The sequence below is a fragment of the Strix uralensis genome, chromosome 4 (assembly GCF_047716275.1).
Source record: "Strix uralensis isolate ZFMK-TIS-50842 chromosome 4, bStrUra1, whole genome shotgun sequence".
Taxonomy (NCBI): Eukaryota; Metazoa; Chordata; class Aves; order Strigiformes; family Strigidae; genus Strix; species Strix uralensis.
In genome coordinates, this window is record NC_133975.1 from 26,112,689 (window position 1) to 26,138,658 (window position 25,970).

At 37.9% G+C, this 25,970-nt stretch overlaps 1 protein-coding gene across 8 annotated transcripts; it reads right to left on the minus strand.

The window, feature by feature from the left end:
* On the minus strand, positions 1-25,735 carry TMEM156 (transmembrane protein 156). 8 transcript variants are annotated; one of them, XM_074865989.1, is made up of 8 exons: positions 25,617-25,735; positions 21,440-21,721; positions 19,658-19,909; positions 17,475-17,582; positions 14,291-14,395; positions 9,409-9,513; positions 6,795-6,943; positions 1-1,357 (listed from the first exon to the last, which is right to left on the minus strand). In XM_074865989.1, exons 1-8 carry the CDS (start codon positions 25,714-25,716, stop codon positions 1,298-1,300), a joined length of 1,161 nt encoding a protein of 386 aa, XP_074722090.1. In that variant the 5' UTR covers positions 25,717-25,735; the 3' UTR covers positions 1-1,297. The 8 variants fall into 8 exon arrangements, 7 of the variants coding, with proteins under 7 accessions (XP_074722090.1, XP_074722093.1, XP_074722088.1 ...); XR_012628659.1 differs by lacking the exon at positions 6,795-6,943 and adding an exon at positions 12,640-12,804 and having other exon boundaries at positions 1,339-1,357; XM_074865991.1 differs by lacking the exon at positions 1-1,357 and adding an exon at positions 8,020-8,084 and having other exon boundaries at positions 6,935-6,947.
* Between the last annotated feature and the right edge of the window lie 235 nt (positions 25,736-25,970).

The window sequence follows — 25,970 nt, forward strand, 5'->3', positions numbered from 1 at the left end:
ACAAATTGTGACAGGTTTATTTTATAGACTGTATTAAAAAATCCATTTCTGAAAAGCTTTAAGTTATTACCACAGATAAGCAATAAGCCTCAAAAGCCCCCAAATCAAGAAAGTCAGTATTTTTTTCTGATTTTTTTATAAGATGGTAACAAACAATAGAAAAAAATGCTTCAGATTTATCCAACTAAATATAAAAAATTCCATATGGCCTCAACTCATTCAGAAGCTAATGTTCACAACTATTCCTATTAAATCTGAACTGCTTGGTGCAGTATAATGACTGGAGAAGCAATTTCGGAAAGCTTTAGGAGGGAAAAGCTATATAAATGGAAGGGATGGAGGTTATGAAGTATTAACACGATGCTAAATTGCCGCATATCATATTTGCAATGGGCAGTTTACAATCTGTTCACCCTGATGGATTTAGCACAAGGGATTCTGAAGTCCTGGCTCTGCAATTGCTGTCTCTGCCTAGTAATTGATGGTTAAATTGTACCCACAAATAATGTGTGAGCACCGAATGAGTTTGGGACCCTGCTCAGCCCAAACAGCTCCAGTACACTCAGAGGAGCAGTAATAAATGGAAAGTAAGGAAAAGTTCCAGGAGATAATGAGTCTGAATACTAATGACCTAAGCTAGTACAAAAGATAGAAATGCAATTTATCAAAAAGTATGAAACCCATTTGGTGTCTTAATGAGTTATTAAAAAACAATAATAACAATTTTGTGGTTTGAAGCCAAATTACTATTTTTCCACATTTTTTTCTTTATCCACTAAGATGTTGCAGAGTTTATGAAGGTCTTCCTTGTTCACTGCATAAATCAAAGTGTACTACAGAATTATCTCCTTCTATGATTCTTTGGCCACCTTCCTCAACAGCCAGAAATTGTATCTTTTAAGCACCTTAATCACCTAGAGCATTAAATAGACTGAAAACTGTGCTCACTTCATAAAAGTAGAGGATAATTTCTACGTTTAAACAGACTTTCTTATCCTATGAAGAATATAAAATAAATTTATTCTCTGATAGAAAATTAAATTATTGCAAGGATTATCTCACAACTGTATAATTATTAATCCTGAATGATCTGAAAATAGATGTGAAACCTGTACTCTGCTACTGAAGTTGTTTCTATAGCAAAACATGTTTGTCCATCATTCATATTTTCTTAATACCAAATAGTTCTGGTGATGGATAAAATGGAGCTTCTCAACTAAAATGCATCGTTAGCATTCTCATGAAAAGACAGATAACACAGCTCCCCAAACGGGAAATGAAGATGCTTTCTTCTGTGTTATATGATGTGTCTTCTTTCATCCAGTAGTAGTGATAGTTCATGTGTCAACATCTGAAACTAAAGAAAACAGTATCAGAAAAAAAGAGGAGGTTAATTAAGTCTTTCCTAATTTATATTAATGTCATTCTTTTGTCTTTCACAGTAATGAATTCTCCTCTTTATTACAAAAGAAAACAACATTGTAACTAAGAGGTGGACAGATGATACACATCAGATTGGAGCAAAAGACCTGTGAATGAAACCTGGGGATTTGGGAGGTGCCTGCCCCACGAGAGTGTGATACAGGAACCTGGGTGGGAGGCAGTGGACCTTACTCACTTTCAGGGAAGCTTGGCAATGTGGGACTGGGCAGAGCCAAAAGCTGCCCTAGAGAGCATTCACGATGTCCCCCTGGCTGAAGTGTCTTAAATTGGCTTTCTGCAGAGTGACTTCATCTACACAGAGCTCAGTCTGGAACTGACTTTTAAAGGTAGGTGGTGATCAATCTCTTTCCTTCAAATAACTAAGTAGACTTCACTCTCTTCTTCCCTCCTGGCAGCTAGATGAGGGGAGAAGAGTTTTGTGTGATATCTGCCTCCATTCCAGAATCTCTTGTTCTGTGTTGGCTCCTGGGCATCTCTTTATGAACTACTCCACCTGCAGCAGAGTGTTCGAAAGTAAATTTGGAGTATTAACAAGGTCTTACTGCTGCTGAGCCAAAATAAGGTAAATTATCCCAATGGGAAAAATTTAAAACAGACCAATCTGAACCACCAGCTGGATGGAAGAACTTGCAATCCTATGCCCAACTGCATTTCCCATACTATACTTGTATACAGTAGAACAAATTTGGAAACAATGAAATAAGAGCAGCTTTTTCACAATTTCCAAGTAATCATCAATGAGACTTAAAATTTGGACTGCAGCTCCCGGAGTAGCATGTGATGAGGAACTTGAAACACAAAAATGCCCAGATCCCAATGAAGCTCAACTTAGTTTTTAGGGAACTATACCTGGGGTGGGGCAGGGGGAAACGCAGGATTTCTGTACTTCTCACTCTCACACTGAGTGAAAAAGCAAATGCAGCTTGTCACCCATTCTGGTAGTTCATGTAGCTGCAAGCCCAATAAGAACATCTGTCTCCCTTTTCCTTTACATCATAAGAACTGGGATAAGAAATGTTCCTTGGCTGTGAAATCATACTGGAGGCAGTAGGTGCTGGGACGAGCTAGAAAATGACAAGTGTAAGCAGGATACAATGCATCAAAAATTGATGCCGGCTAATGGAACAGTGGCTTTAAACAGCCTGCACAGTGCCCATTACAGTCCAGTTCTGCAAGCAAGCAGGAGTGCTTCCCTTCAAAAACCTCTTAAGTGTCTGTTTTGGAGAGAAGCACATCCTGGCATGCATTTTATGCAGAGCCCAATAACTGTGCCAAGGACCCTGGAATGTGCTCAGCAATCTGATTCTGTGAGCTCTTTCGTACCGAGAAGAGTTTTCGTTTTAATCTACGATTAAGACTTGAATCTATTATGGAAGCAGAAACAGAGGAGGAATTATCTTTCATGATATTTAAAAAATAAATATTTAATTAAATGACTGCATACAATCCTGAAAACAATTTAAAGCTGCATGTGGGCATAAATTTTTTTCATAGTAATCTACAGGAATTCATGAAAGCATAAAAATTGACGTCTTTCTTACAAAAATGGCCAACTGGCAAACCCAGTATGCCAGTACTGGTAGGAACTCCTGCCTTCAGCAGCATCATACTCAATTTTATGATGACTTTAACCACAGTACTATCACTTCTGAGCACTGAAATGATGCTTTTCAGAAAAAGTGTCAAAAGGCTAATTGGAAAGATCCCAGCAATTTAAAATCACACCTACTGTTCTTTACAAATACATACATGATTTATAAAAACAGCTTAACTGTAATCTTTCTCTCTCTCCTGAGTACACCGGTATATGCCTCTGCTAGAATGTTTTGAACTATGAGTTTCACCGTTTTCCCTGCATAATTTGTATCTTCTGTTGTTTGTGTGGGTGTCTTGCTCGAAGACAGACGAGAGGGATTCTTTTAAATATGAAAACATTTTTGTAAAGCCGCAATCACATAAGGAAAAGCAGGCAAAGAATATTTTTAGTTGCCCTTTCTGTTTGTGCTACTAAGTTCTGCAATGATGGCATTTAAAGACCTCTTCAGGAAGGCAGCAGGGGCCTGAGCCAAAGCCCAGGTAATACCCTAGGTGGACCTGCATTGAATTTTCCTGGCATTAGACTGGAATCTGCACGATTAAATTTCTAAATTGGTAGGGGAAGGTATCCTTAGAAAATGTCAGCAGTGGTGATACTCTGAATGCAGCTGCATAGGAATCAGCCTCTCATACACTTAGTTACTTACTGATCTCTTGTGCCAACCACGCCACACAGGAGGTTTTGTGTCCACGTGCTTTTAGATTGTAAGAGAGGAAAGGGACCCGTCAACTCCTTTTATTTTACAATTTCTGTGAAAGAGGTTTTCACCTTTTTAGCCATACACATGCTTCCCCTGTGCATCATTCCCTGTCACTTACCTGTCATCTACTTTACGTTCCAGTTTTATTATCCATTTCACCTGAAGACAAGATTGTGCCTTAAATCCTATATTCACTAGGAGACCAACTTGTTTTACCTAACTATACAGCTACACTGTCACTCAGAAAGAAATACAGAGATGTGAAGCACCTTACACGTTCAAGGATCTCAAAGCTCTTTACAAAGAGAGATGGAAGTGTTGATGGTGAAAGGCAGTGTACTAAAAAATCATTGGCGATTGCTGATGTGGAACTTTCATTAGCTTTTATGCAGCCTTTGACACGTCCACTGGTTTTATTAAGAGAATTAATGGGAGGCAGGACACTAAGATTGTTTCATCTTGGCCTTGGGGCATTGACTGTCAAAGAGACTGATGCAGTAAATAAAGTGTTCGGGGTAATAGTGACCAATTTGTGTGAATTTGATCCAGCAACAGCTCAGAGCATGACACTGGACGCTTTTACCCCCCCAAAAAAAGAAAGTCCACAACAGTTGGCTTTAAGGCACTGAGTTTTCCTTCTTTCTTTCTTCATAAAATGGCAGTACTTCATCCAGGAAGTGTCAGGTCTGTATCTGTCTCTGATATCCCCAAATAAGAGAGAAGACTGTTCTGTCCTTAGTCATTCATGAAATCCATTAATATTCTTTGGATTCAGAGAATACAATGGTGTTTCCCCTTAAACAGGTAGAGGACAGAAGAGAGGGCAGGAGAGGTCTCACAATTATGCTTCATGCTATACACATGTGATTTTTATTCTGCCCTGCTCACTGTAAGACTGAAGTGCACCTTTGGTGTGGAAGAGGCCATCGAGACCTGCACAGCCAGTCTGCCCAGACCCCACATGACCCCACCACTGGGGAAAGCTGGATGGCCACAAGGGCAGGACACAGACACAGGGAGGTTGCTCCTTGGGACAGGATTTCTTAAGCCTCCAAGGGCAAGTTTAGCCAAAACTTTCCCTACGTAACAATGATTTCAGGGCTAACCATCAGTAAAATCATCTTGCTGAATGCTACAACACCTTCAGATAGGCTGTTTGTCATATATAGGGGTGTTTGGTGATTTGACTCATGACAGGGCATGGTGATTTGACTCTTACTTGCCCACTTCTATTTCTTACTCCAGTTATACTTTGCCCCCACTGTTTTAGGGAACAGCCACTGAATCCACTATGTTAAGAAACGTTAGTTCTCCTACGGTTTCGCGTGCTGCATTTTTTTTAAGGGAGCTATTAGCCTTGCTTCGATATATAAATTCAGTATTTATCCTTCTGATCTGCTCTCCCAGATTTCTTGCTATCAGTCCAGCTTCTTGTTTCTGTCTTTTCATCTGTCACGGAAGAGCATATTCACTGCTGGCACTTTAAAAAAAAAAAAAAAAAAAAAAGCAGACCCAGATATACATCCCACAGCATTTCAGAGCTGCTAAAAGTAATAGCTGATGCAAGTAGTGCTCTTAAAGTTAAAAGTACTAGTTGATGCAAGTAGTGCTTTGTAAGTTAAAAGCACTAGACAATCTCTCTTTTACCTGAGGAGGAACATGGTGCAAATTAGTAATGAGGTGTCACTGGCAGAGACATAAGAAGTTGGGTCTCCAGAGCCTTATTCTAACATGCTGTCCCCTGAACAGCATTGCTTCTGAATGCAAATATTTGCCCTGAATAAAATGTTCATGCTTCCTACTTAAATAAACAGCAGTCTTGAAATTTACAGTAATTAAAGTCACCCTTTGACAGCACTAAGGAAATACATCTACAGCTGTCATATGTAAAAAGAAGACTGTCTTGAGACACTTGAGAGACTTGGGTCACTCATTTATTCCAGAACAGTTGCTAATATGGTGGTTTAATGAAAGATATCAGAACCAGAGGAGGATTCTTAACTTCAGCACGCAAATGTAATAATAATAGTTAGTGTGAAAATACACAGAGACATTAAGTGACCTATGCTGAAAAGATTCCCCCTTGGCAAAGGTACGAGTGCAGAGTTGGTACATTTTTTTATTAGGTGAATTAGCTGTCAGTGTGATAGTAACCAATGAACAGTAAGTAATGGAGCATGTGCATGTGTCTCTGTGCACACACACACAAACACATACAGATATACACACACAGAGGATATAAGTATATTGATAAACATGACCACGCACATGTCATATGTTTACCAATATACTTACATTCTATGATCAACAGTATCATCTTAAATATAAAGACATTAAAAAGACATTTATAAAAAGAAACGTGTCTTTTTCTGACATAAAAAGAAAAATTCAGCAGAAAGTAGCAGTGTGTCATTGATTACTGATCTCTCCATCTATTAGCAAGACAAATACGTCCCTGTTACAGACTGGATCAACGAGTGAATAATATGCCTTTTACTTTGCTCACCTGTCTGATCTGGATTTTTAACTTAGTAAATTCCTATGGCTAAAAACAATGTTGTTGAACCTTTCGGCTTTCAATGTGTTGGGTTAAAGGCCATTGCTGGGGCCATCAGCAGGTTCTCCAACTCAGTAGCAATAATGATGGTGATAAGAGTGATCCTTGCTTTTCCACTTCCTCCTACCTCTTATACCTACCACACCTGCTTGTGTAGCCAACCTCCTTACACAGAAGTCACATAAACACTGTGCTGTGGTTAATGCTTTCTCCAAGTGCAGCTTCAGATAGCTGGAGATGAGGAAGAGCATAGCTCAGAAGTGCTTTGTCTCTCCTCATCTTGCCTGTCTGATCCAGGGCAGGCATTAAGGTAACTCTTGCAAGCAGACCAAGGGCAGATGGTAGCATTAGCCCCAGTGGAGCTCAGGCTGGAACACTTCCTCTTTGAGGCTCTTGTTATCGGTGGTCCGAAATGCACGTGACTCAGGGGAGCAGCTGGTACTGTGATACAAAGATGATGCTCTTTGATCAAGCAGCACCTGGTACACACTTCTTACCTCCGCCCTACCTCCTTCTTGGGGAAAAAAACAGGTTTTATCAAGTTGATGTAGTCTATAAGTGTCTTTGTCAATTCTGTGAATTGAATCATCCTGGTGTTTTTCAGTACTCAGCTGTTCACATGTGGCACTTCTAATGCAGCCAGCTCCTCCCTGTTGAGCAAACTAGTCTTTAACATTCTAGAGACTTTGTAGAGACAACCCTAGCACTCAGAAGTAGACCACAACCTCCTTCCACAGCCTAAGTAACCAAAAGGACTTCTAGCTAGCAAGCTTTCCTGTAACTGCAGTGTCGTTAGCCACTGAACCACCCACAAACACAAGTAGTAATGAGTTGAATCTGACCTTATCAGATGAAGGGGGAAGTGCTTCTTTGCAGGAAGTGAAGCAAAACTAAAGCAGAAAGTGCTTTTATTATTTTCACAGAGTATTTAGCTTTGAGACAGTATTCCTTTGAGAAATGTTATTCAAAACCTAACATGATGAAAGGCACGATCTAGATCTAAGTTCCTGCCTCTCTGGCCACATCCTCTAATAATGTCTCCACACAATGTCATGTAACATTGCAATTTCATGTATTTGGCATTAATTCCCTGTATCACATCCAGCTTTCACCTCACTGCCAGCAGTCCTTCTGACAGGAAGACTCCATTGTGACTTGGAAAGCAAGCCTGCTTCTATACAGAGCAGCACTGGAACAAGGTATTTGGGGTTTCTCAAGATACCAAATCTTTTTCTTTCAGTCATTGACCCAGAGATTAAGGAAAGGGATAACTTCATCTCAAAGTCTCCTGGATCTCATATATTGTCTCACAGAGCAACCAACAATCTGCAAAGTTGTTCCATATCTTCATTCTACCCTTTAATACATAACACTTAAGATAATGAAAGCAAAAGGAGTGCTAGCAGATTGATATCAGTGGTTACTCCCACCTCTAAGAACACAAGTTAAATTTGCACAGGAATGGGCCGTGACTTTTTTTTTCTGCTTCTAAAAGATGAGTTTTGGTGAACCCAACATCCTGGAAGGACAAAGCATGCTGCTGATCAGCCATAATACTGTATAAATGAAGGCACTGAATACCAGTGAGCACCCCCTTAGCAACACATCCTATGACAACCTTAGAAATGTCTTATTTTTAACCTGAGAGTAAATGTTGTCCCAGGAAACAATTAAGGTGAGCAGGTACATAGCAGACAGGGATATGGGAAGATAAAGGTTTACCTGAGAGACAGTTGACAAGTGTCAGAAAAAGAAATGGTCCAGTACTGAAGTGGTTGGAGGAGCCCCTGTAGAAAGGAAGAAGCTGCCCTACAGAAAGGCTGACAGGGCCTCTGGGAAAGGGCCTGCTCACTCAGCAGAGGCTTGTGGTGTACAAATGGCAAACAGCTGAACTCAGATGATCTGAGAACTGCTCTCATCTGTCACGGACTTCCCAAGTCATGCTATCTGTTTCTGCCCCCTGAAATCCTCATTTTAGAATAGTAATGATAACAACTTTTCTTCATTGTAAGTCCTCATAAAATCTACGGATTAGAATCACTTAAAAAGTGGTCAGTATTTTTAATTACTGTATTACACTGTCCTGTAACCCAGCTAGTCTCTCTCAAAAGCCAAACAATCTAGCTCAATTATTAATTTATTATGGCAGTACCCCATCTTTTGTAAGCAACGCTGTTCAAAATTTTTTCGTTAGCTCTGTTCTCAATATACAACTTCATTGTTTATGGTTCCACACGAAGCACAAAAATCAAACTGCTCTTCAGTACATCAATTTTTTAACACATTAAAAAGATAGCATGACATGATATTGAGTTTCCAATAAAATTCCATTCAATGTAAATAGATGTAGAGAAGGACCTTCTTAAGCTTTTAACCTAAAAAATTCACCATGAACAGTAACATAATCTGTGCAAGTAGCCATAACCTTGTCTATGCAATTGAGGTATTAGTCTGTATTACTTATTCGAGTAGCATCTCTTCTGTTTCTAGGCATTACAAGTATTGCCAGGAAGAGGTATCTCTTACTGCACATTTTTTTTCAGACTTGTTTCCTTACATCTGGACTTCCTGAAACAATTACTGGAGTACAGAGGCTGGAGAAGGTTAGAAGTGGGAGACTAGTTTTAGTTCCAAGCTGAAACCAACTTCTTGTTATTCCTTGTGACAGGTGTAATAATGACAGAGCGATCAATTTCTTTTGTTTGGGGAATGTGATCAGCAAACTATTTATTTCAAACATGATTTTCTTCAGAGATCATTTGCAAATTGCTTCTTCCTCCGCCCTTATCAGAAACAAATATCAGCATAATGCTGAAGTCCAGAACACAATATTCTACACCAGAAAAATAGTGTCAGAATTTGCACTTAGGCCTTCAGGGACACTCAGGGTTTAAAAGGCTAACACATTAGTTTATAGATGACTCTTGGTAGCAGAAGGAATATTGATTTTGTTTCCCTCCCACCTACCTCTCACAAAACACATTTTCCAGTTTGCTATCTCATATACTTGACTAAAAGAAGTAGTAATTTATTTTGAGCAGATATTGCATACTATTAATTCTAAAAATATGAGGCAAACATAATAATTGGAGCTGTATGGTAATTACTTACCTTCTACCGTTGATGCACCCACATGACAATGCTCTTGTTCAGGAATTATGAACAGTATCTTTGTGCTCTGTGCAGTAAGTGGACTCTCTTGTTTGCTGGTTTTCACTATTAAAAGTTAAAATCATTTTTATCCATATTATTAAACAGCAAATACATCTGCAGAGTGCTAAACATTGAATCTGCAAGTTCAAAAATAATTGAGAGCTATCTGAACACAAGGCAGAGGTGGACAGCCAGTTTTTCAGTGGGATTGCAATGCCTAGAGATGCAGATACATGTCAGGAACTCCTGAAAGCACTAACCATGTTTTGTGTCCTGTCCCTGACCATCCGTAACTTCTGCAGACCTACAAATGGGTTTCTACTGAGTTCATAACAAGAGGATGAATGGGATTTAGCTATCCCTTCTCCACTGACTATATCATTTGGGCTTCTCTCTTTACAGATGCAATTAAAAAGTAGAGTTTGGATCTTGGAAATTAAGAAACTGAATATGAAAAGCAAAGTTAAAATAAAACTGGGGTAGTTTTAAAAATAGCAATGGATCTTGTTTCGCCCTCAGGATGAACCTGGAGAGAAGGGGAATGTAGGCTGATATTCCCTTCAGAGCCTGTGTTCTGCATGCATGCAAACTGAGCAGAGAAATGGCCCCTTGTGCATCAGTGCTCTATGGAAAGCATACAAGGGGCTGTAAAAAGCTCCCTAAAATTACCTACGTCCTATAGATTTTATCTTCCCATCTGAAAAATAAGGGAAAGCCCCAAATGGTAATAAGGCTTCACATTTTTCTCTGAAAATGTTTCTTCTCAGAAACATGTAAATCTGTGTTAAATATTGAATACTGTGACAAGCTTTGCTTTTCCCATCATTATTCATCTAAGTTGCAGAGGAAAAGACGATTATTATTCAGCTATGTCAGGAACTGAGAAGAATCAGAATCAAATAGGTGATGCTTTACTTGGCCATCATTAAACAAATTTCTCCTTTCTTGGCTTTGCATCTATTTGCTGCTGTAGAATATGTATCTTGCCTGTCCTCTTTGCTAAAAAGAAAATGTATTGCAGAATACAAGGAGGAGTGAGTGAATTCACTGGGATACCAGCCCTGACAGTATTGAGTCAGCATTTGCTTCTGTTTCTACCCCGTCAACTAACCTGAAGCTGTAGCAACACATCAGAGAGATGGCAGAATTTTGCCTGTTTCCTCTAATCTTGTAAGAGAGGAGCTGTTATTTTAATAGGATAGCACAGAAAACAATACAGGAATTCAAATGACTTAGAGGAAATTTGTCTTGTTGTTTCTTATGTGCAAATTACAGCTGTCAAACCCACTTATGTCAAATGCTATGAATGCCACAAAATCTAAACAGTCCAGAAAACAACTGCAGGCCAGAAACCCTGAGGTTTTATTCTCTGAGTCCTGGTTGTCACCATGATCCTGCAATGTCCTTCTTTCAGGATGAGTTATAAAATTACTATCCATCAGAATTAAATTTGCATTACTGTGAGCCCAACAAGTGAGTCAAGGAATCCTGTATTTGTATCCTAAAATGTAATGAACCAAACTGTGACTGCATGAGCCAATGGAGTATCACTGAAAATGAAAGTATACCATCTGAGCAACGTAGAACAAGGCATTATGTTTCAACTAAGGTTGCCCACACAGAGTGTAGAGTAATAACATGATAATATTAACAATGTGATTCCCTGTCTGCACGGTCCCATTCTAGCATAGGAATGGGACCAGGCCTTTTTTTTTTTTCAAAATAGGCCTTATGCTGCTTTCAAAATAGGATAAAAATAAACAAGGAATGTCATTCTTAGGCTAGAAAAAGAAGATCTAAAAGGGAATTTATAGTAATAGACTTCTAGTAATATAAATTGACACTTAAATATAACCCATATAATTATATTAATGAAATTTCCACTATGAAAAAACCCTGCTAGGCAGATTCAGTCTAGGTATTAAACACCCTGATTTATACAATCTGTTTCTTATGCAACTTTTTAATTTTTTAATAATGTAGTGTACTGTTCACACACACTGCCTGCTCCCAACAAGTAATTCTGTGCTGTGTTCCCAGGCTTAATTTTTGAGGGGGGATATAGCTATATGAGAATAGCTATACTTAATCTGTTACTGGTAGTGGAAAAGGTACTAAAGTGGTTTAGGGAAAGTGGGCTCAGGAGAAGGTATAACAGCAGGGTAAGTATAGCTGCCTTCCCTTTCTCTGGAACTGAGGCTGATTTAAGCAGTAAGCTGCACATGACTTGTTGGCAGTTTCTATCTGGGTTCTTTTAAAACACTGTGGGGAATACTGTCTAGTCCTCCTAATTGCTATTATTAATTTATTAAATTGTTGCAAAACCTCTTCTACTGCCTCTTCGATTTGAGAAAGCTCCTCAAAGAAATTCTTGCAATCAAAGTCTCTTATGTGGGAATCTCCCTAAGGTTCTCTGTCATGAACACAAAGCAAGCAATTGACTTTTCTTCTATGGATTATTTTCCATGTGCTACTACTATCAAGTTCTATTTGATACAAAAATGCTCTGTGTCTGGAAATACAGATCGGCCACTTAAAGAGTACTTACTTCTCGCACTACAGAAAAAGCATCCTGTACTCTTTCCCTTTTCTTGTGGCTGCATTTAAGGGCAACTGTACTTTGTCAATTCATACCATTCAAGGGACGATTTTACATAAACGCAATGGCAGGACCAGATCCCAAGTCTAGAAAACGCGTTCTGTACAGCCCACTCACTAATGTCTCCTTTTTTGGCTTAACAGCACAGACAATGGTTAGTCAACATTTATGACCAGAATGCTTTAAAGCCCCCCTATCCTCACTATATGTGCTCAATTCTTTGTAGTACCATGAATTTGGAAGGCTGTAACTTTAATCCTACTCTAGAGAACATACTATACATTTTTCCTCCTTTATTCTGGCCACCAGACTTAATGGTAATGATTCATGCGCATAGAGTCACTAACAGTTTCACAAAACTAGCACCCATGCTGTAAATTATCTTTTTGTAGGACCACAGTTATATTAAGACAGTAATTTCCTGAGTTTACCCAGGAAATCATTCTCATTCTCGAAGTATAGGTTTTGTTCTTTTTCTTCCCTTATCCTTTCTGAACTTTGGATAACCTTTTAGTAATATCTATACATCTTTTCAGCTATATGATATACTGTCACATCCTCTCAGGTATATAGTTATTTAGTCTCATTACCGTGTTTCCAGGGTGGTTGTATTGTCTTCAGTGGACCTCAATGTTTTGTTTCAAGATTCCAAGCTATGCACTAACGGTAGTGAAAATATTATCAAGGGCCGTCGAAGAAGTCAGCTATAGCTATTTATAATCCATTATCACAGTAGCAAATCTTAAACTTAGCATCTGTGGAAAGAATAAACTCTTTTCATATAGTCTTGATTCCACTTTAAATTATGTTAGTATAAATTGGGGAAATTGACTGCACTGACTGGAATTATGGTGTGTGAAATCAAGGAATTTCATATTAAAATAAAACTCATTACAACAGTTCATACAACTAAGCATCTTTCCAGGTTAAATGTATGGATTGAAGTGGGAGGAACATAGAAGTAAGAATGACAGACCAATAAGGGATTCCTATTCTCTTCAGTAAAATCTAGTAAAACTAGATTTGAATTTCCATAAAACTCCATCATCAAAAATGCCTTTGGATATACAACATTAAAAATGCCATGTGAACATGCTGATAAAACAGGTATGGTGTTAGTGAAGCTACTCAAGACAAAAGATGTCAGAAAGACAATTCCTTTCCTGCGGGATGAAAATAATGAGCTCATAAATATATCTTGGAGGTAGCCAGTGCTTTAAAAGTGAGGAGCATAAATTGTACTCACAGGAGAGTTCAGACAGACAAGGAGCTATTCACTCTTTTCTAGGTAAAATTGAAATGCCATGACTTACTGAGTTGTAGAGAGGAATTACTGAGTCTCCTCTTAACTCCTGAAGAACTAACAAGACAAACAGCTAAGTACCCAAGCCTAGCTAAATTTAAAACCATTTTTTCATTTGCTGGCTTTTTAGTTATTCTTGTTTTGGAGGGAAGTTCGTTTGCCATTCAGAGCTATTATTCTATGTGTTCACGTTATTTTTTAAAGATAGAGCTCCCTTCGTGAAACAAGAATCCATGGAATTTATTAAAGCATATGACTCTTTGAGCAATATCTGTAACACTCAGAGCTACAGCTCCTAATTTCCCCTCACAGAGATTTGTTATCAAATTGTAATTTCTGGAACCAAAACTTTGAGTTTAGCCATGCCATTTAATTGATCTGTGATAAACATATTACAGTCTCAGAAGACCACACTTTAATTCCTATCTGAAACAAGAAAATTGCACTTTGTGAGAATTTTTCCCTAGAAATAGGCTACAGAGTGCCAGCAGAGCCATTCTCTGGGTCCTGCTACAGCCATACATTCCATCCTTTGGCAGCAGATTTTATAAACACATAGAGCATACATATACGTATGCATATGTACATGTCTGTATAGTTTTCATACACACACAAAGCACTCAGCTGCCAAACCTTAAATGTGGCACACAACATGACCAAAAATTAAAAGGAGGTAAAAAGTCATTAATGCAAGACTTTTGGAAGACTGGGAGAAGCATTCCCACGTGATATAAATTAGTCTTCTTATAGTTTTATTATCAGAATTATTTCTTTATGATATAAAAATGTTTCCATAAAATAAGCCAGATCAAATTTGTGTAGGATCAAGGTAACTCTGAAATAAACCTGAAGCATCCCTTGACAGGAAATACTTCAAAGGTCTTTCTTGACCTCCTCATGACTCAAGATTTGTTGGGTTTTTATTTTATATTACTTACCAGGAAAAGGATGAATTTTAGTAGCAGATATGGTTCTTCTTGCATGCCTGGAACCCTTTCTTCTTAGAATAGTAGAAATTGATGTTGCTACTCTGTGTTTACAATCTGTTTTAAACAAAATGTGTTATCCTCAGCTATAGATACAGCACTGACTAGAAGAAAAACTGGTAAACCCCTTATTCTTAAATTGTTGAACACCTTCCATGAAAGAACAGGAAGGTTTTGAAATAAGGTGATGAGGAAAATCAAGGGTCACATGTTTTATATTTCCCTGACTGAAATTTTCTGTAAATTCCATTTCGGTTTGGCCCTCTTAAATTATTCCTTCCCTTTTCTATACTGTGTACCTTGAACAAATTCTGGAAGGTTATCGAAAAAGTACATGTTCCGGTACTGTCCTAGGAAGCTGACAGATTCTTTGCAAGTGTGGGGTGTTCATCTTTGGAAGCACAGTTTGAGAGCAAGCGCTACACCACTCAGAGAGAGAAAGAAGGAGCTGGGTTGAACATCTCTGACTGTTCCTCAGCACCCAATTCATAATCTCCTCAAGTCTTTCCATCCTTCTGCTGCTCTCTTAATACTGTGCTCTTGGTGGGGTTATTGCAGATGATTGTGCAGCTGTTATGGTGAGCCCTATTCTAAAATGACAGCAGCTCAGGGCTCAGCCAGCTTCTGATGACAGGCTCATTCCAATTCTGCGTAACAGAATTGATTTTTATCTTTTTGTTTTGAGAACACTAGAAAACTTCAGCTTTAAGAAATCCATTAAATTAGCATTATTTAGGTCATGATTTTTTAATGAATAACCAGTGGAGATCTAATGCACTGAAGCCCTAAGTATGTACTGTAATGGTTAATGTCAAAGGAAGCTCTGAAAGTGGTCGTAAGACAAGAGTGGAAGGGAAGAGGCAAAAGGACTAATTTCTAATTTAGCTCCTTTGTCATGGATCGGTTGTTACCTCCACCAAGTTTATTTGGATATTTTATTTTATGCACTCATGGAAATAACTTAATTAATGTTTCAGAGTCTGCCTAGCAGAATGTCTTGCAAGGTCTCAAGAGGAAATGAATAATTCCATATTTCTTAACAGCTTTCAGTGGTGCTCAGAAATTAAGAGAAAAACTACTAACTGAACTATGGCTCGAAAAATTCTTAGCAGCTGTTTTAGGCACATAGTAATATTTCTGCTGTGTTCTTTGGGCACCACTGAAAAAAAGCAGTATGTAGACCTGCAATTAAAGGTGGCATCATAATACACACAAGGAATACAACCCTTAAATCTGATTTTTATGCACTTCTCTTTTTATCAGTAACATATTGATGTTGTTTATAATGTTTATATTATAAATGTAACTAATAAAACCACTATTCCTCTATTAACAGAAAATGCATTCTAGAAGCAAACCAGTAATTAGAAGCCTCAAAAGGGCATCTTTTCCTCCTGCTTGTGTCCATGACAATTCTGAAAAAACTGCATTTAATAGAAAACTGATGTTTAAGAATAAAGGCAGTAAATCATTAATCATCACTACTAATATTTCTGCATTAAAAATGGGATGTTATGACTCAAAGCATAGAAAATCATGACGTTTATAGCTGGCTTTCAAATGACAAATAAAAATCCTTTAAATTAGAGCATTTAATAGCCCACTTGTAAAGACCTAATTAACACTTTATGGGATTTTTACATACATAAAACAGGTCTCAAAAATTGGTTCTAGCAGTAAGTAAAAGGTCATGTACTTGAACAAAGATGGGTAAGGAGTTTCTTTAATCATTTGGGGAGGGGCACATATTTGTCATTTTAAGCAACTATTTTGCTTGTTCATTAAAGATATATGCATGAAATATTTACATTATGCAAAAAAAATCCCAGAAACATTTTGTATGTGGGCACTCTTCTTCCTTGTGTTCAGTTATGATTAAAGCTAGACTCCTATTGCTCTTTCATTACAAAACTGCCTGTGGATACAGTAAGGATGATCAGGGGAATGGATATGGCTTATCAATTGTTTATTACCCCTGTGACCAAGGTCTCCACTCGGCAGCTCTGGACTACAAGGGGAATGGACATCTGCCTGGTAACAGCAACTAAATGCTGGTTGTCCAGAGGCTTTCTGCCCATTCAGGGCTGACGCAGGCAAAAAGTCTCAGCAAATTGCTGTGAAAAGCATCTAAGAGCTATTATCTCAGGTAACAGGTGATGTAACACTGTTTTCACACTGATGAAAGAGAGTGTGCTCCCTGTACCTCCCTCTACCTCTGACTTGGGATGAAAAACAAGGATCAGCAACTGACAAGTGGTCTATTTTCTGCATTGTTTTTGTGCAGAGAAATTTATCTTGATTACTTAAAAGTCTCAAGCTCAGGGTACTCCTACACTTATTCTTGCTTTCTTCACTGTATATTGCTAGAAGAAATACTGATTTCAGCCTATATCCCATGTGAATTGCATAGGAAGAGCCTGTCTTTGCTGGTGAAGGCATTCTGTAAAAGCAATTGTTTCAGTCTCTGAACTAGACAAGTTCTTTCATAGCAAAGTTTTAATCACTTGGAAGAGGCCATAATATTGATTCAGAAATCACAGCAATATTTTCTTTGCTGAAATAACAGCAAAGAGAAGAAATGTTATTTGGGCTTAATTCAGCTCTGGGGTTAAGAAGGCACAGCTTGGTTGACCTGTATGCAATTACACCACTGCTGAATTTAGATAACCAGGTTTTAGGACAGACAGTTGAGTGCATATCTCCTCATGTCTATCCTGTAATTTTTCTTGACCATGACCTAGATGAATCATCTTGAGGAAGGATGCTTATATTGGTCACTGGCATTTCTGCTTCAGACCTTCAACAAGGTTCATCTGTAATTGTTTTATCTACTAGAATCAGTCTGAAACCAGAAGTTTGTATCACCAAGGATCACAGGCCACCAAGCATCTGTCAAAAAAACCTTATTTCATTCACCATCAATAAACCTGGATTTACATCCACAATTCAGAGGTGAGAGGTGATAATATCAATCATCTAAGTATTTCAGTCTCTCTATAAAAAGCTTCTACCATATTACAATTTAAATATTGGTGTCTGAACCACATTAATAATCAACAGCTTTGTTATTGTAAATGAATACATTTTTCTTTGCACAGAAATTTAATTTCATATAGATTAACTTTTAGTTACTTACAGTTTTGTTCACTTTCTTGGACTATTTTGTAGATGACAATTGAAATAGTAAACACAAAAACTACTGGAATCATAGTGAGCCAAATGATCTTCGTCATACACATTGGATCTGTCCATAAAATGTAGAAGAGAGAAAATGAAGCAGGAAATCACTGGCAGAGAAAAGCAGAACATTTGATCTTGGTAGGTTTTGGACCATGCCTACCCCCACAGATAAAAATTTAAAACAAAAGACAAGATTATGCCTTTTTCTTTCAGCTTTCTTTGTTGTTTGAAATTGAGTTTCCTATCTAGAATTTATCTTCCTTTTCACCTGTATTTATCTCCCTGTGTCTGAAATAGTTACATGTAGCTAAGTGAATGAAAACATTTCCTATTTGTATAAACTGCTATATGCAAGTCAGCCAGGAAGAAAATGCTCCAGAGATCAACATTTATATTTAATATATAATGCCTCTTTGTTTGGATGGAGCACAGAAGGAATTGGTCCACTGTCCAACACGGGCCTATACGGCCATTCTCAACCTTCTGGCCCATCTCCCTGTACAGGAAAAGGTAAGATTCTACATATAGGAATTTTCTTATCTCAAAGTGAAAAAATGCCACCAACCGGACCCCTCTGGGGAGTTCTTTTAACTAGAGCTGCCTTGGGGGAGAATCAGCATTTGACTGGGTGTAGGAGGTAGGCTGCTCTTTTGGACAACAGCTGCTGCAGAAATGCACCCACATTCCACAGGGAATTAGTTCAGTATCTAGTACAAGCCAGGACTACATACCACAGAGAAAGGATGTGGTGAACTTTACTCCCTAGTTGTTTGAAAGCCCTTTCAAGCTTCTTTGGCAGCTGCATGTTAATGCATACATTATCATTGTCAAATAACTATTTTAGAAAACAACTATGTTACTGTTACTCATATAAAATCAAATTACAGACTATAGCCAAAGGACTGTTTTCATTTCCTTGACTTAGAATAATATAATTAGACCTACATCAACTTCCCTTGTGTATCTTCTCCATTGAGAAGTCATGAGGTAACTGCCAATAACCCCATGGCTCTTTGAGGTAAGCACAGCTCATCCCTCCTAATTCAGAACTAAAAATATCTTTTATACAGTCATTTAGGCTCTTTCAAACAGAGTACTCTACCCCATCTTGCACTGACTTGTAAGGACTTGTATATCAACCCTGCTTAGTAAAAGCCCTGAGCACCTCTTTAGCTTTGTTTTGAAGCAAATAGAAAAAAAGATGCGTTGTTAATTTTTATTGTTAATTTGACATAACTACTTCCCAGGTAAATCACCATTAGCAAAGGGTGGGTAGCTCATAGTTTTGACACGAGTTAGCAGGGCGAGTTACAAACTATACTCCTCTTGTAGCTAGAGCTACTTATTTTAAAAAAACTAAGCTGCCCTCTCTTTCTCTGGGATTTTATCTGGACTTATTTAACATAGGTTTAGCCAACTCCAAAACAGATTTTTCCAGCAAAGGTACAGAATAAAATGCATTTGCCATACAAAACTAAATGAATGTAATAATTCAGCAATTCCCAGATGGCAAGTGTTGCATATAGGCAGGCTGGAAGCCCTGACCGTGGTCAGGCAATCAGCCAAAAAACTCCTGCAGCATAAAGGGAAATTTTAAAAGCTGACAGACTGTCCTCTGGGAAAACTAAGCCTAGTTCCTCTGAAGATTTCTCTTTCAAGTGTACTGTAATAAGGCTGTATAGTAGGATATTGCAGTACAACATTAAGAAAAGTCAAACCTGTCTCCTGGTTCTTCTGCCACTGAAGTTAACAGGAATTTTTAAATTTACCACCAAGACAACAGGCTTATGCCATTAACAGGGAAGAGAGAATTTAAAAGTAATTCCAAGGTTTGTCATACATGTGATTTGTGAGTCTGTCACCACTAAACAAAAAAATGTGTAGACACTTACTTTGCTGTGTTGCTTCTAGGAAAAAAAAGCCGCAGCTAAACCTGCTTTAAGTCACTATGAAAACTATCAGTTGCCTACTAAAGAGGGTCTTTTACTAAGGGATGATCAAAATTGTATTCTCTTCTTGTGAAATACTTAAATACTTTCAAATGGCTGCTGAAATCAGAGAACTGCCTACTGGAGATTTTTTGCAAGATTGATATTGTTTCTGGTTTGATTTCCATTCTGACTCTCCTTTGTAACTTACATTCCATGTAAGACTTCAGTTGCAGTGAAATATTTATACAGTCATTTTGGTCTTCCATCATTGCCACTAGACAGGAATGATTTAGGTATTCTCCGGCTGCATTTCTTCCTCCAACTATAGAATTGTTGATGTGGATTTCCAGCATGTAGTAAGTATTATGCTCTACTTCTTCTTTCTCGGAAACCATGGTGAGATTAAAATATTTATAAAAATAAATACCATCTTCTGTTTTCACTTCAAGTGAGCCTTTTGCTTTTGGAAATAAAAATTAAAACAAAACTGTTACATAACGTGGTAGACAAAGAGATAACTCTCAGAAAGAACAATAAAATAAGTCCTCTGTCTCATTTGCAAAAAACATACAGTTGGCTTTTACATTATTGACTATGATAAAATGGACAAAAGGATACCATGTAAAGTGATTCTGAACAGACCTGAAAAGTATTGATTATCTATACAAAATATATTCCCCCTGCAAATTATAGCCCCTTTTTTGCTTTACTCCCAGCTTTGGAACTTTTCAGTTTTTTGTTGTTTTGTCATCTGTTGTCAAAGGTAACAGACAAAAGTCAGGCTATGAAAAAAAATTAAAACCAAACAAAAGGCATATGATGATAGAGATTTGAAGTGTATATCTAGTCTATCTGCTGTCAGTTGCAGAAGGTCCTTGTTTTACTTCAAACCACACAAGCTGTGAGACTAAAAAATTGTTAACAGGAAACATAGGTAGGTGAGACTGTCAAATTGTTATGGTTGTATAGGTATGAGAACAGAGTTTGTCCACATGTTTTGTTTTGTTTTGTTATTTTCCATCATTGTTAAGACAGCTATTTTGTAAGAAGAAAATGATGCAGTTGGAAAAGAACTGCATTTCTTATATTCGGGACTTGGCTTGTTGCCCCTGTTGCTGACAATGTTAGGAAAACAAAATTCAGGGGCATCCTCTTCCCGAAAAGTTTCCAGATACTTTGGTAAGTGTATATGGCACAGAAGGAATACACTGCTACGGCTCTGAAAAGATGTGGGTGTAGTGCTCTGTAGTGCTGTGCCAATCCTTATTCAGTGCTGCCTTCTATGAAACATGCAAGGCCATTTCAGATACCGCACAGTTGTGGATATCATAGACTACAAGCACAGAAATGGTGATTTCTTGTACAGCTGCCATCTGAATAGTTACCATCTTTGAATTAGTTCTTCAGACACTTGCTCACAACCTATCTTCATATAATATCACCAATCTACGTGTAGAGTTCCGCAATGACATTTAAAAGCAAATTTACTGTGAAAACTGAACAGAAAATACAACTCCTTAAAAATAAATGAAATACTTTAGAAAATTTAGCAAGATTAAAAGAATAAAGATGGGGATATAAGAGCATTCGTAAAAGCTAGATGGCAGAGGTCAAATTTGCAACATAAATATTCCAGAGACCACTGGATAAGGCACTCTTTTCTTGCAGCACCCTCCTTCCAGACCAATACAAAGCCTCCTGAAAATAATGACACACACCTGCCCAATTTTATACAAGATCAAAAAAGAAAAGAAATTGGCATTTTGCTACCGACATGTTTCACTGACAGCCAGGAATGAATGCCACTGAGAATCTGGCATATAAACCTGCATTTTCTAGCCATGCAAAGACAAGCTAAAAAAAGCATTGTTCATAGATTTGCAAAGACCATAGAGAACCAGCAGCATATTATAATTTTCTTTTACCTTCCAAATAAAACCATGTCTTTTATGTTGTAATAAAAATTAAGTATTTCTCTTCCCTTACTTACTTTTTTTAACTACTGACCCTGATCCTCGATGAGCAACATTCACATCTCTCTTGGATTCACACCCTGTGTGTTTGGTATGGGACTGTTGTTCCCTTCTGGAGGTCTGGCAAACACATGGAATATTTTGGAAATTGGAATGATTTACAATGGCCTTCAGTAAAATAGTCTGGTTTTCTCTTCTTTGTTGCACTGATCTTTTGCAAGAATTGTTAAAAGTACAAAGTGGAAAAGTGGTGTTATTTGATGAACAGGTATCCATGCATGACACAATTACAGTGTTAGCTGTAAAAAAAAGAAAAAGAGTACTATATTACCAAGATACATGGACAAATATTAGAGGACACATGGACAATACGTGCATGGAAGCATTATGTAACAGATCCTTTAACCATGTTACAATGAAACACACTTTCTTGAGGGTTATGGCAACATATTGAATGCATCAACAAGTGAGAGAAAGCAAGCACAGTCTTCCCATAACCTAGATGCTGGATTTCACTGCTGAATTGTATGAAAGCTCTTGTAATATTAACTTGAATTTGTGGTGATATCTGGTCACATTCCTGTTTCAAAGCTGCTCCAGTCTGATTGTATTTGAAAAGATGAAAGCACTCATGTTTGGAGGGGGAGCTTAGTCCTGGAACTGTGCAGCTGCAATGCACCAGTGCAGTTATGTAGTAAAAAAGGTATAATCAGAACAAAAACTTTCTTTCTATAACAACTGTCTTTCCTGGGCTGCATCAAGAAAAGTGTGGCCAGCAGGTCGAGGGAGGTGATTCTGCCCCTCTGCTCTCGTGAGAGCCCACCTGCAGTACTGTGTCCAGCTCTGGGACCCCTAACATAAGAAGGACATGGACCTGCTCGAGTGAGTCCAGAGGAGGCCACAAAGATGATCGGGGGGCTGGAGCACCTCCCTTATGAGAACAGGCTGAGAGAGTTGGGGTTGTTCAGCCTGGAGAAGAGAAGGCTCTGAGGAGACCTTATAGCAGCCTTCCGGTACTTAAAGGGGGCTACAGGAAAGATGGGGAGGGACTCTTTATCAGGGAGTGTAGTGATAGGACAAGGGGTAATGGTTTTAAACTGAAAGAGGGTAGATTTAGATGAGAGAGAAGGAAGAAGTTCTTCACTGTGAGGGTGGTGAAACACTGGAACAGGTTGCCCAGAGAAGTGGTGGCTGCCCCCTCCCTGGAAGTGTTCAAGGCCAGGTTGGACAGGGCTTTGAGCAACCTGGTCTAGTGGAAGGTGTCCCTGCCCATGGCAGGGGGTTTGGAACTAGATGGTCTTTAAGGCCCCTTCCAGCCACAACCATTCTGTGATTCTATGACATTGAAACCACACAGTGAAAACACACAGAAACACTGCTGAATCCTCTAACCACACCCTTCACCTTCTCTTACAGTCAGTCAACAAACATGAATCTTAATTATGACCATTAGTTTTGGAATTCATAATCAAATTTCAGTACCAAATTACTGTAGCTAGAGTACATTACTGCAGTTCTGGCAAGCAGCAAAAACCACACAGAATTAATCATTAATGAGTGTTATTTAAGCTGTCTTCCACATTAAACTAGGGCTTTATTGTACAAATCGTGCATTTTTACATGAGTTAACTTTGAACTATTTTTTCACGTGAAATAAAAATTAAGAATAAAAAAATTCTGGGGCGCCAGTATGAAATATGTATTTATGAATACAAGTAACCACTTCCTGGAGTTGATGCAGCACTAGCCTATAGTTTTGTAGCTGAGCTTCCAATTCTGGTAGTACCCTTGCATCTCTATGAAGAGGAAATTTTGCATCTAACTGCCATTATGAGTAATTGGAGTAATGTGTTCATAAATCCTTATGTATATAGAGAGAAACATAGCCTTTAATTGTTCCAGTGCTCAGCTGCAATCTGACAGCTTCAACAGGCCACCTGTGCTCCCATAGCAGCAGGCTGACCTCAGAACCAGTTCAGCAAAGGATTTCAGACAGGATACAGAAATAAAATCCAAAATCCAATGTCAAAGTCAATTATCTTCACTTTACTAACACTACACCAGAGAGTCATAAACTCCTTATAAAGCATAATAAATTGAAATGTAAGATATACATCCTATGCAGGTAAGAAAATAATTCATTTTAATACAAAAAGGAAAAATGTCAGACAAAATTTAGGGCTTGATCTTTCCCTGAGGCAAGACAAAATATTTTCCTCGAAAATGCTTATAATCTGACCCACACAAGCTGGAGTGGAGCAAGCTCTCGAGTTCAAATTCTTCCGGTGGAAGGAGGCATTTTGTGCAGAGCTTCTCTGTGGAGGTGAGCAAGGAGCGGAAATTGAATGCTTACTCTGCTCTCATGGCAAGGTGTGGGTGCATCTGGGCAACCAGTCTAAAACCACTGCTACAGCTTTCAAGGTCAATTAATGCTAATTCCCTACCATACCCCTTTCACCAAGAAATTTGTACATGGACTTGGGAATCCACTGAGTGTGCTGTGCAGCAGTCTATGTACAGCACTACAAAGTCCATTTTGGACTTCACACATGGGTAAACAGGCTCCAGAGCTGCCTGTGAGCCATGTTGTAGATGTGTAAAAGGCATGTTACCTGAGTGGAAAAAATTTGAATGCTGTCCTGTTAGGGGGGGTTCTTACCATCCTCTTGAAAGATCTCTACTGAGAAAACCATTCAAATTATGATCTAGCATCAGTAAACTTTATTTTCTCCCAGTTCAAAGGGCTGTGGACTTTCTAGGGAGGGGTATATGTTGTTGAACACTGTAAACAAGAGCTGCAAAAAGACTAGACTTTCCCAGTGGATTACATGGCAGAGAGCGAGCTGTACCCACAAGAGACTTGCTCCTTACTGCGGGACAGGGAAGCACCCTCCCAAACGTAAACATCACTAGGGATGTGGAAAGGGTTTAGTGAAATCTGAACGCAGACAGCCTGAAGAGTTAAGGGGATCATTGAGATGAAACCATGCAAGGTATCTCTAGGAAACTGCTGTATATTCAAAGATCTGTAACCCGCGTGCTTAATGTTAGGAAGTTCTGTGATTAAGAAATTCCTTTATTAAGCCACTATTTACAGGGTGTTTTTCCATAGAAAATACAATTCCATTAAAATGAAATTATTTACTCTCTGATGTTTGACAGTAAGGTCAATGTTTTCTTCTAGTAATAGCCATGTCATTGTTTATTTGCAGAGTCTGTGCTAGCTAATACTTTCATTACTTCTGCATGGAGGTAAAACATTAATTGTTCCAACATCTGAAACTGACTCATCAGTTTTATGATATTTAAAACTTATGACAGCTTACCAACTTTGTTTATAAACTATAAAAACCTATAAATTATTTTTTAGTTACTGACATGTTTATTCTTTGTGGTTAATGAAAATAGAAATGTAAATATAAGTAACCTAATCTGGACATATTTTGATAGCAATTTTTTTCCAGAAAATTATGCTTCACAAATAATTTATTTTATGATACCTGGGAATACATACCATTTGTCACAGCGATGCTTTTTATTATAACATTTATCTATTCAAAAGCTTACCTAGGAATGGATGTGACAAAACTATTTTAGTATTAATTTATTTATGGATTTTTAAGAAAGCACTGAATGCATAACTTCCAGACATATATTTTGCATTCATCCTAAATCCAGTATCGACCTTTAGGATCAACAAGATGCATTTGGCATTTATGTTAAAAGATTTGCTTCACTCAGTTACATCTATTCTGCTTTACTTTTTTTCAGGTTACCACTGCATATCTCTTTCACAGACAGCATCTCATACCGGATACTAATTGTACAAAGTTTTATAGGCATTTAAGTATAGAAGCTTTTAAAATAAAAAGTTATTTTTTAAGACGTGAGCACCTACTATAAAAGAACATACGTATTTTAACTACCCCTTTCATGATGAAGATAGTAAAAGTACAGTTGCATGGAAATAGTTACCAAAAATTTTGCAGTGTATGTAAATGAATGACAAACTCCTTTCAAATTACCGTATATAATTGGCTCGGTTAAAAATCTAACAAAAAAAAAAATCTATATGCTTTGCAAAGTCCATATGAGTACAGCATCCTAACCATCGCTTTTAGGAAAACAAGTGCCAACTTTTCAATTGCAGACTTCAGAATAAATAAAAAGCTATTTTAAAAGCTGATCACTCACCTTCATGGATTTTGAAAAATTCAGGTAAACATAAAATAAACATAGTAATTATTCCAAGTACTAATCTGAAGAGTTCTGATTTTCTCAAAAGCAAGCACATGTCACCGAAGCACTCCCATCTAGCATAGTGGTGGCAACTTCCTTCCTGGTTTAGGTTTTAACTTAGTGCAGACTTTATGCAAAATAACGTCTATTCATTTCCTTTCTCTAATACGACTTTCCTTTTTACTCCTCATTACGTTAAGTTGTAGAGAGTCAAGTTCTGTTCCTACACTGGCATAGATGAGGATGATTCAAATGAATACACTGAAGATAAAACTCATGTACCACAATGAAAATAAGAGGAAAATCATG